The sequence below is a fragment of the Mirounga leonina genome, unplaced genomic scaffold (genome assembly GCF_011800145.1).
Source record: "Mirounga leonina isolate KUSES-001 unplaced genomic scaffold, KU_Mleo_1.0 Mir_153, whole genome shotgun sequence".
Taxonomy (NCBI): domain Eukaryota; kingdom Metazoa; phylum Chordata; class Mammalia; order Carnivora; family Phocidae; genus Mirounga; species Mirounga leonina.
The window spans coordinates 20,658,976-20,671,095 of record NW_023270387.1 but is presented as its reverse complement, the minus strand read 5'-3'; the positions used below and the strand labels follow the sequence as shown (position 1 = coordinate 20,671,095).

The 12,120-nt window shown below is 41.1% G+C and overlaps 1 protein-coding gene across 1 annotated transcript in view; it reads right to left on the bottom strand.

The window, feature by feature from the left end:
* STT3A (STT3 oligosaccharyltransferase complex catalytic subunit A) overlaps nt 1–11,904 on the bottom strand; it is a 31,893-nt gene extending 19,989 nt beyond the window's left edge. The window contains exons 1-7 of the mRNA XM_035009236.1: nt 11,800–11,904; nt 9,197–9,323; nt 8,063–8,123; nt 3,712–3,833; nt 3,202–3,347; nt 1,922–2,012; nt 988–1,094 (exon numbers count right to left, since the gene is read on the bottom strand). Of these exons, the coding sequence (XP_034865127.1) occupies nt 988–1,094; nt 1,922–2,012; nt 3,202–3,347; nt 3,712–3,833; nt 8,063–8,123; nt 9,197–9,284 (615 nt within the window). The 5' untranslated portion in view covers nt 9,285–9,323; nt 11,800–11,904. The remainder of the gene's footprint in view (nt 1–987; nt 1,095–1,921; nt 2,013–3,201; nt 3,348–3,711; nt 3,834–8,062; nt 8,124–9,196; nt 9,324–11,799) is intronic.
* Between the last annotated feature and the right edge of the window lie 216 nt (nt 11,905–12,120).

Genomic DNA, 12,120 nt, shown 5'->3' with positions numbered 1-12,120 from the left:
AGACACTGGGGAGGGTATGTGTTCTGGTAAGCGCTGTGAATTGTGCAAGACTGTTGAATCTCAGATCTGTACCTCTGAGACAAATAATGCAATATATGTTAAGAAAAAAAAAAAAGAAGAAGAAGATAGCAGGAGGGGAAGAATGAAGGGGGGGAAATCGGAGGGGGAGACGAACCATGAGAGACGATGGACTCTGAAAAACAAACTGAGGGTTCTAGAGGGGAGGGGGGTGGGAGGATCGGTTAGCCTGGTGATGGGTATTAAAGAGGGCACGTTCTGCATGGAGCACTGGGTGTCATGCACAAACAATGAATCATGGAACACTACATCTAAAACTAATGATGTAGGGGCCCCTGGGTGGCTCAGTCACTAAGCGTCTGCCTTCGGCTCAGGTCATGATCCCAGGGTCCTGGGATCGAGCCCCACATTGGGCTCCCTGCTCGGCAGGAAGCCTGCTTCTCTCTCTCCCACTCTCCCTGCTTGTGTTCCCTCTCTCGCTGTGTCTCTCTCTGTCAAATAAATAAATACAATCTTTAAAAAAACAAACAAACAAAAACTAATGATGTAATGTATGATGATTAACATAACAATAAAAAATTTTAAAAAAAAAAGGAAGCACCCAACTCTCAGGGTTAATCTAGATGCAATCTATTATAACATTATATGGAGGATTTAAGGATACATGTTAAGCGAAAGCAGTTAAGGGGAGAAGTGAATACATAAGATTGAACAGGAAAAAATATAACCAATATGTATCCATAGGACGTATGGTATTTGGAGAACTTTAAAAATTAAAAACATTATCTCTACTTTGCTATTATACAATGGATAGATATCCACACCTGCCTTGGATTGGGCTTTGTAGGGACACAAGACAATAAAGACTTCTAGCCTCCAATCCATGGTCTCAAAGCCCAAGAGCTATTTCCAGTTTATATCAGTTGATCCCAATAGAGACACTCGTGGAAGAAAGGAGTGAAAAGTTACCATGTAGAAATAAGCAAGGGCACACTTGGCTGCCCAATAGATGGAACCAGTCTTTACTGCTTTGATCCACATGTAGTAGGTGAGTAGCATGCAAAAGATGGCAATCCCTGCAGAAAGAACAGAACAACAATTCAATAAAAGGCCATACTGGCATAATATTTAAGAATACTATTCTAGGGGTGTCAGGGTGGTCAGTCGGTTAAGTGTCTGCCTTCGGCTCAGGTCATGATCCCAGGGTCCTGGGATCAAGTCCTGCATCAGGCTCCTTGTTCGGTGGGGAGCCTACTTCTCCCTCTGCCGTCCTCCTTGCTTGTGCACTCTCTCTCTCTCTGACAAATAAATAAGTAAAATCTTTAAAAAAAAAAAAGAATATCCATTTCTCAGGGTGCCTGGCTGGCTCAGTTGGTTAAGCATCTGCCTTTGGCTCAGGTCATGATCCCAGAGTCCTGGGACCAAGCCCCACGTCAGGCTCCGCGCTCAGCAGGGAGTCTGCTTCTCCCTCTCCCTCTGCCCCTCCCCACCACTCGTGCTCTCTCTTCTCAAATAAACAATAAAATCTTTTAAAAAAATAAATAAATAAATAATAAAACCTTAAAAAAAAAGAATATCCATCTCTCTTACCTAGGAAAAAAAAGCAAATGATTACAATGTTAAAATAACACTAACATTCAACACTGAACTAACTCGACTTTTATGAATCCAGAAAAGAGCAAAAGACCTTATATAAGGAAAATTACCAGCTACCTTTCCAGAGGAGATGACAGACAGATTATAAATTTGTCTGAGGTCCCTTCCTGCCCATTTCTAATCTCCTCACCCAGATACCATTTTTGCTATTGCTAAACATCAGATATGAACTCAGATTCTACTGCATTTCCTGAAGATCTACTGAATAATGAAATGAACAGATCATCTTCAGCATTTTAAGTCTTACCTTCATTATCATAGGAGCCAGCCACAGATCGGGAGATATACCCAGGAACTACAGCAATCATGGCAGCAGCAAGAAGCCCAGCCCCTGCGTCCTGTAAGAAAAGAGGGGTAACAGGAAGTTAACACCATCCACTCCTGAGAGAGAAGAGAGGATCTACTAGTCCATTCTACTTAAAATGGGCCCAGGGAACAGTCCAACACTTTCCAAGGCAGAAGTGATGCTAGAAATGCTAGAAATGTTTGCAGCACAAGAAAGCTAAAAACTTCACAACCAATTCCCCATGATGAGAACAGTTTCTCTGAAACTGAATACACATATGCTAAGGACAGACAAGCTGTCAGACATCAGACACTGCCCCAGAATGGGCTGTTTGGCTGGAGTATTCCCAGGCTTATGAGTCCCAAATCCCTAACAATATCTGCACACTGCCGAACAGTCACAGCTCTAAGAGGTGTGCAAGGATAATCAAAGGAAGACAATTATTATTTAAGTTAAAAAGCCAAAAGGTGATCATCTATCTGGACTAAAGATGCCAGGAGCTTGGATAATAAAGTTGGAATATCACAAGGCAATCTGTGAGCTCAGAAGAGAGGAACAGCAAAATCTAACTCACACTCCAAAAGAGAGTAAGGACTTGTCTGTTGGAAGAGTCAAATTTGGAACAAGGGCAGCAAAGAGAAGGCTGAAAAGGTTTCCAAACTAAACTCAAGTGTCCCAAGACCTCCTACTAGTTTATCACCTCTCAGGTATCTCCCTGACACCATAGCCACAAACTAAGAATAGCATCCAAGGAACCAGGATCAGCAATGCAGAAACCTAGAAATAGAGAGTCAGTATTATGGAGCCTACTACAAAAGTGGTTTAATAACTTTTAAATAAATGTTTAAAAAAAATCAACAAATAATTGCTAAATGTACACTGCCAGTAGGAAAAATTAACCATTTTGGAACACTTCCTGTAGTTATTTTTCCTCTCCCTTAGATTGTGAGAACTTCAAAATCTAAAGCTCACATTTTACATTTTAAATGTTTTTTTTTTTCTTATGTAGAAATTTATATTTGACCTTCAAATGTTCTCTTATAAAGACAAACAGTTGCTAATAAAGAGAAACCACATATTCTAGGATGGGGCTGGAGTGAACCCAATAATTTAGCCTAGCCAAAGCTGTCTTTAGTCTCTGGCTCCCTGCCCTTCTGACGCTCTCAATCCCCCACCCTTTAGCATCTGGTGGAGAGGTTCAACAACATTCATTCCCAAGCCTATCACCCCAAATCTTTCACCTTGAGCTCTTTGGTAAGGTGGTACGTGACGATGGTGGTGAAGGAAGAGAAGAGAGGGGCCAGGAACACACAGACATTCCGAATGTCGATGGTGATGTGGAAAAAATGGAGTACATGGTAGATTGCAGCAGACGTGATCATTAAGCCTGTAACAGGAAGAAGAAACCCCACTAGGTTATCTTAGCAAGATAAGAACTTAAGGGAAAGAGAAAGAGAAAATCGAAGTATCAATAAAGTGATAACATAACTCCTGAAAAACCACCATAAATACTAACATCTCGCAGCTGTGCTAGGCCTATAAATTCCAGAATTTATGAAAATCCACCCATCTCTATCTCCCATATATATTCTCCTGTATATATAAGATCCATTTTTAGGGATCTGTAATCAGAATGAAGTTACAATTGTCACAAAATAAAGATATTTGAAATAAGAGAAACTGTTCCATAATATAGAATGCCTGATTTCTCTTAAAAAATTAAAAAAAAAAAAAAATCCTGTTCCTCTCACCTGGATAAATTGTTCCTCCAATGATTCGTCCCAAAGGGTACCAGGCCCGGTCATCAAACCAGTTATGGAATTTATAAAAACCCTCTTCAGCCAGGAACCGGGTAGTCCGATAATTAAAGTACCTGTGGCAAGAAAGAAATGATCTGTGTCTCCTCCTCTTCATACTCAAATACTTGTACCAATTTGCAGAGAATTTTGTTCCTCAGGTTTCATCATTGAGGAACTTACCATTACTCCAATAAAAATCAATTTGGTACCAAAAATTATGCCAAGTATGAAAATCATTTTATATTACCATAAGTCTGCTCATTTCTAGCTCCATGTTTGTCTCAACTAAAGCACTGCTTCTCTAAGAAGGAAATGCAACTGGAGCCTAACTCAAGCAGGATACTTTACCAGCCTGGCAATTAGTAGGCATTAGCACCAGTCAGAGAATTCAAGCACCAAACATAAAACAGCTGAGATGTAGGCGCCAATAAATTTGGCCCTTTCCAAGAAACAGGAACATAAAAAAGAACAATTTGATACCACACAGGAGGACACAAAGATAACTTCAAGTGATGAGCATCTCTAAAGATGTTGGTATAAACATCTATACACCTCACAATTTTTTTAATCAACTCAGTAACACAAACTTTTTTTTTTAAGATATATATATGTATTACATGAAGCGTATGTGTTACAAATATTAAAAGATGATATTACATATTTTATAGATAGGTAGATAGAATATATAAATAAGTAACCTTTGGCATGCTAGAAAAATTTTAGAAAATGATGCTGTTGTCTACTGCATAAAAATTGGGGTTCTTGGGGCGCCTGGGTGGCTCAGTCGTTAAGCGTCTGCCTTCGGCTCAGGTCATGATCCCAGGGTCCTGGGATCGAGCCCTGCATCAGGCTCCCTGCTCCGCGGGAAGCCTGCTTCTCCCTCTCCCACTCCCCCTGCTTGTGTTCCCTCTCTCGCTGTGTCTCTATCAAATAAATAAATAAAATCTTTAAAAAAAAAAAAAATTGGGGTTCTTTTAAAGTAACACAACCTCTTATTCCTCCTTCTGGAGATTAAGGAGCAGTAATAATGTGTTGCCACACACATCGTCTGCATGTAGCAGGCATTAAAAAGGATGAATGCGAAGAAGAGCTATCTGTAAAATGGAGACCATCTTTTTCTTTTCTCGTGAAAGAAGGTGGTTCTTCGTCTGCTGATGTTATCCCTTTTGGACTCACTCAGCCCAATCCATCTTCATCTTTATTCTGTGAAAGTGTCTGTCTTCTTGTTTAAAAAAATAAGCATCGGTAATATTCCTATAACTGACAGCAGTATTATTACTACAGGAAGAATGAAATCTTCCAGAAAGTGGTCGCTTTTCTGATGAGAGAGTTGTTGCTCTTCTTTTCTTCGATCTCCTGTTGAGTTTGTAAGCGTTCAGAATGGTTTGATCCCTATCCAGCTGAATTCCTGAGAGGAGACGAAATCCAGGTCACCTACTCCTCCGCCATCTTGCTCCGCCTAACACAAACTTCTTAATGAGTGTTTAAACTTAGAAGTCCTACTCATGTTATTTAAAATAGTTCTGGATGCCACCTACATAATAGCATAAACATATAAATTACATAAAAATATTTGAGGGGCACCTGTCTGGCTCAGTTGGTAGAGCATGTGACTCATGATCTCAGGGTTGTAAGTTTGAACCCCACATTGCATGTAGAGATTACTTAAAAATAAGATCTTTAAAAAAATATTTGATACAAATTCTTGGAGTTATACAGGGAAGGACACAATTCTTTAGGTCCAAGGTATGTAACCTCTTAAGTTTCTTATTTTAAAAGAAGAGAAACAACAATTGAAAAAGTTAAAAATAAAAGTAAGAATGACCAACAGACATATGAAAAGATGGTCAACATCACTCATCATCAGGGAAGTGCTAATCAAAACCACAATGAGATTATCACCTTACACCTGTCAGAATGGCTAAAATCAAAAAGACAAGAAATAACAAGTATTGGTGAGGATGTGGAGAAAAAGGAACCCTCATGCACTGCTGGTGGGAATGTAAATTGGTACAACCACCGTGGAAAATAGTACAGAGGTTCCTCCAAAAATTAAAAACAGAGGGCGCCTGGGTGGCTCAGTCGTTAAGCGCCTGCCTTCGGCTCAGGTCATGATCCCAGGGTCCTGGGATTGAGTCCCACATCAGGCTCCCTGCTTAGCGGGAAGCCTGCTTCTCCCTCTCCCCCTGCTTGTGTTCTCTCTCTGTCAAAAAAAAAAATCTAAAAAAAAATTTAAAACAGAAATACTATATGATCTAGTAATTCCTCTACTGAGAATTTACCTGAAGAAAATGGAAACACTAATTTAAAAAGATATATGCACCCATATGTTTACTGCAGCATTATCTAGAGTAGCCAAGATACAGAAGCAACCTAAGAGTCCATTGACAGAAGAATGGATAAGGATGATGTGGTGTGTATATACACACACACACACACACACACGCACACACACGATGGAATATTACACAACCATAAAAAAGATGACATCATGCCATTTGCAGCAACATGGAAAGACCTAGAGGGTATTATGCTAAAAGAAAGTCAGACTGAGAAAGACAAATACCATATGATTTCACAATAATAAACAAAAAGCAGAATCAGACCTGTAAAAACAGAACAAACTGATGGTTACCACAGGGGCAGAGGTTGAGGGGATGGGCTAAATGGATGAAAAAGCATGGGAGACACAGGCTTCCAATTATGGAATGAAAAATTCATGGGAATAAAAGGCACAGCATAAGGAATATAGTCCTAACATTGCATGGTGACAGATGATAGCTACATTTGTCCTGAACACACCATAATATATAAAACTTGTCCAATCGCTACGTTGTATACCTGAAACTAATGTAACACTGTGTACCAACTACATTCAAATAAAAATTTAATTAAAAAAGTAAAAACAAATAAGAAAAAAAAAAGGAAAAATATAAATAAATAAAAGGAATTTTTAATTACTAAAGGTAATGATGACTAACCACCTTTCCTGCCCGTCCCTCTAACCCTATTTCCTTCTTGGTCAGTCAAGTTTTAGCAGCTGAAGTAAGCAGAAGTAGCAGATGGCAGAAATCTCTATCCTTCTGTTTGTTGCTAATGAATGTTATTTTGGTAACTGTCAGAGAAACAAAGGAATGAGGGTAGCAGGCAGTCAACATGTATGAGAACTATGTCCTTTACCTACGGGCAGGCAGGGCAAGGCAGAGGATGTATAAATTAGTGGGAAGAGGTCTGGACTGGGGTCACAACCCAGGCCTCAGTTTCCTGCTCCACAAAAGAAAGCATCAAATCACAAGATCTTTACAATTTCTTCTAGGTCTATGGCCACAGAGCAGACAGTCTCATTTACCCTGACCATCTTGCCTCAATGTTTGTCATCTAGAGAATCTGAGAAAAAGCCTTAACAGACTGGTGATCAAGAAACAAAAGGATATGTTTTCTCATTCATGAGAAAAAAAATATAAATTGATTTGAGAGGCCCCAAAGAATATATTTGCGTGCCTCCAAAGTGCTTTCAAATACCTACACAAAATAACAAATTTGCAGATCAACTTTTGAATCAATGCTCTATAAGCTAAAATATGATATTTTAAAAATATTAATGACACTTAAAGAACCTATGATTCTGGCTTTCCAAATTTTTAATTAGGCCTGAACTTTAGGCAATACAACATAGTGACTCTAGTGTCTAGAGATGGACAAACCTAGATTCAAATCTTGGCTCCTCCAAACATGTAACCTTCAATTGCCTCTCCTAGCCTCAGTCTCATTTATATAAAGGAGAAAATAGCACCTCCATCTCACAGGGTTGTAAGGATTTAGAGATAATCTGTAAAACAGTGCTTGAAACAAAATGAATACTCACCTAAAATCCCTAATCAAACTCATGGCTTTAAATGTTCCCCAATATCTTAGAACTTAGCCAACAGGCCCAATTTCTATCATATAAATTGTTAAACAAAAAGTCATAAATCTCAAGTTCATGACTTGTGATTTTCTTCTGAGCCTTAAACACACACCAGGCCCCTTTCCCTCAATTTGTATCACTTAACTGTGGACCAAGCTGCGTAGCCAGACTTCTCTTAGCCTAGCCAGATAACGAGTTTGAGAGACTTACTTGGTTAATTCCAACAGAAATGTCTCAAAAGGAAGCAATTATCTCCTTTGGAAAACTTGAGGGTTTTTTGCCCTAAATATATAGGAAGCACATCCCCATCACCAAGAGCTAATTAGAATTTGACATTTGAAACCCATGAACCTGAAGTTTCTCAAAGCAAATACCAGATCAAGCAAAAGTACTCACGGATCAAACTCATGGATGACACTTTCAAATCTCAGGACAGCAAAGAGACGAGTGGAGAACGCTGCGTAAACCAAAGTTAATATTTTAATGGTAGTCTGCCATGAAAAATAATAGTAGATTATAGTATCATAGAGATAATAATATTATCCAGCACAGAAGTCACAGGAAATGTAAAATGATCCCTAAATAGGGGTGGCTGGCTGGCTCAGTCAGTACAGCCTATGACTCTTGATCTTGGGGTCATGAGTTGAATCCCATGTTGGGGATAGAGTTTACTTAAAAAAAAAAAAAAAAAACCCTGGGGCGCCTGGGTGGCTCATTCATTAAGCGTCTGCCTTTGGCTCAGGTCATGATCCCGGGGTCCTGGGATCGAGTCCCGCATCGGGCTCCCTGCTCTGCGGGGAGCCTGCTTCTCCTCTCCCACTCCCCCTGCTTGTTCCCTCTCTCACTGTCTCTCTCTCTGTCAAATAAATAAATAAAATCTTTAAAAAAAAAAAAACCCTGAATAAAGTATCTATCCATTTCTCCCACACAGGACAAACAAAAACAAGTTCACTTTCCCTTGACAATGACACCTACACTTTCCACGTAGGTAGGACACATTTAACTACTTATTATCAAGGCCTGTAACAACGCATTCACCTATTAATACTGCACTCAACTTACATGCTCACTTTTTTTGTATATTGACCTCCCCTCCCCACAACTAACCTTTACTTTGGAGCAAACTAAGAGACTATACTTATGACTCATCAAGAGCTAGAAAATCTAAAAAAATAGAATAAGTTCTGAAGAGATTTTCAGAAATACTAAAGTAGGCAACTAGACTGAAAACAATTGTCTTTTATAAAATTCAGTGTCCAAGGGTCCCCAGTATATCTTCCAGCCCTATGAGAAAACAGAATTAGCACAGCATGCTTCCCATTCTTTCTCAGATGATCTCTACTCCTGACTTTTATAATCCTGTGTTTCCTGTATTTTGTCTTCATAAAATTATACTGTTAGATAACAGTAAAAAGAACACATCACAACCTACTGAAAAGAACAAGGCATCTAAGAAAGCCATTCTTGAGTTTTTTTCAAGATTTTCTCCTTTCCATCCCCAAAGAAAGAGAGGTCCACGTGCACACTCACATAACACAGCAGCCATCGACAGAATGAGAAGCTTCAGAAGTGTGTCCTGCTTCTCATAGGACAACCGCAAAAATCCCAGCTTAGTCATCTTGACATCAATGGGTAGCAGCAGATGACACGCAAATAGCTGAAATGGAAAAGTCAACAGTGTAGGATATTAAACACTTCCAATTTATCTAATTCATTTTCATATTTTATGGTGGCAAAAAAAACCATAAAGGAGACAGGAGCTAATGAACACGCAGAGAGGGTCAGAGCTAATATTAACACCCAAGCCTTGCCTGAGGTATGAATGACTGGCAAGGAAGTAGGCATAAGTCAGGTCTATGTGTCAAGACTCAAAAGGAGTGACTGGATTCTATCACCATAATTCTGCTTCCTACTCCTTCACAGCTAACAAGTACATAATCACTACTGACAATAGCATGGTACAACAGGAGTAAAGAGCAAACATGGGAATAGAAAAAAGGTGGTTAGGGAAGAGATGCAAAGAAAATAGGAAAGACTGGAAATAGAGAAAAAAATAATTAAATGGAGAAAGAGAGCGTTCTATTTTTTTTAAAAGATTTTTATTTATTGGGGCGCCTGGGTGGTTCAGTCGTTAAGCGTCTGCCTTCGGCTCAGGTCATGATCCCAGGGTCCTGGGATCGAGCCCCGCATCGGGCTCCCTGCTCTGCGGGAAGCCTGCTCCCTCTCCCACTCCCCCTGCTTGTGTTTCCTCTCTCGCGGTCTCTCTCTCTGTCAAATAAATAAATAAATAAATAAAATCTTAAAAAAAAAAAAAGATTTTTATTTATTTATTTGACAGAGACACAGCGAGAGAGGGAATACAAGCAGGGGGAGTGAGAGAGGGAGAAGCAGGCTTCTCAGAGAGCAGGGAGCCCGATGTGGGGCTCGATCCCAGGGCTCTGGGATCATGACCTGAACCGAAGGCGGACGCTTAACGACTAAGCCACCCAGGTGCCCCAGAAAGAGAGCATTCTAGAAAAAAGCAGGAATGTATGAAAGAAAGCAGGAAATGAATATTAAGTACAGAGATGAAAGCAGAAATCAGAGAAATAAGTCATGACTGAATATGCCCAATTTATGGCCCTACATTTCAGCAGCAACTGACTGGCTACAAGCTTCTTTCTGTTCCAAATCCCAACGGGGTCAAAGGGTCAACTAAAGAGCATGACCGATCACTACTGCAGGTAGCGATGCACTCAAGAGGGAAAGACAGACATACACAGATCACTGCACTTTCGAACCCATATTATCACGCTGCAACTACTGCTCAGATCTACAGCCACTTCCAAATGCCTATCTCAAGACTTGTCTGTAATTGACACTGCTGATTTAAGCCACTGATCTCAGAGATAGCTCATGGAACTAGATGAAAATCTGAAGGGAAAATAAAATAAATTTCTCCTACTGAAGCAAGGAAAGCTCAGGGAAGAAAAAACAAAACTAGATTAAAACAAAATGCTGAAGGAAGGAGGTTAGCTATTTCTGTTTAAGATAGTGCTACCTTCTTAAACCACAAGCTGATCAAGGGCCAAATGATAAAGAATATAGTAATAAAGGATATGCAACATTGTTCAAGACTGCAGGGGGAAAAAAGGAACCTGCATCCCTCCTAATCTTTTAGGAGGAAACGAGGGGAAAAAATAACACCGGATTAGGCGGGAGGCATTAGGAAGCACACATTCCTAGCCCCAACAACATCTTTTCCATAATTAACTGTCCCAGAGGGGCAGTTTTACATGTGTTTTTAAATTACAACCCCAAAATTTTACCCTATCTTGCAATCAAAAATAAACACTTAACCCTAGGAACTCAATAATCCTGCCACACCCCACAGGTTTGTATGTTTTTCTGGAATGCCTGAAACAGAAAAATGTTTACACCACTGAGTTGATATGAGCCACAAACCTAGAAGAGTCAGCAGAGGAAATGAGAGTACTAGAACCTCTACCTGAAAACTGAGTACAGGAACTGGTAATTTAAGTCAGGACCTTAAGGGAGTTTTCCTAGTGTGCTCTCTGGTCATTTCAGCACATCGCTAAAGCAAATAAGGGCAAAGACACTTTTATACACTTAGCATCTGCTCTCCTCGACGGTGCCTGTGAGCTGTGCCATCCTAGTCCCACCCTCGTTCTAGTTTCCAAGACCGCAACCTCCCCAGCCCAGTTTGCCTACACACTTTCTCGCACCCTCTCACTCTTTTACTCCCCTCCACGCCCCTCTTCTGCTCACTAGCAGGTCCCAACTCCCTGCCTCCCACCTCACAAAACTCAACAGCTCTGACACTACCCATCGCGGGCACCCCACCACTTAGCGTCCTGAGCGCCTTCCTCTCCAGGACGAGTCCCAGGATCCGATCTTTCGCACACCCTCCTGGCCTAAGCGCACGCCCCATTCCGGACCTTCACATCCTTCCGTTCCACGATGTCCCCACCCCGCATCCCACGCCCCCTCCTCTGCAAGACCCTAGACTCCGCTTCACACACCCCACCCGCTGCCATTAGAGCCCCACCTCCTGCTCGTCGTTCAGCGCCACCAACAACCTGGGCTGCACCTGCAGCTAATTCTCAAGTTACAGGCTAAGGCCTTCTTCTCACCTGGCCAGCGTTCCTCAAGAATCCGCTCGCTTGTCTCTGCCATCCGTTCAGCGGCGCACCCAACCCTGGCAGCGGCCTGTCCGCCTCCTGGACCGCTCCCCATTGGCTGGCTCTGGTTCGATACCACACTTCGAAAGAACGATAGGATTGCGGAGCTGTCGGTCAGAGCCAGAGACGCGGACAAAGCCGCGCTCCCACTTCTTAACTGGACAATACAGATATCACTTAGCAGCCAGGAGGCGGGACTTCATGCTCCCGCCGAGCTGTGATAGGCTCGCTCATGAGAGCGAGAGCGCGGAAAGAACATGCTTGGAGCAGTTT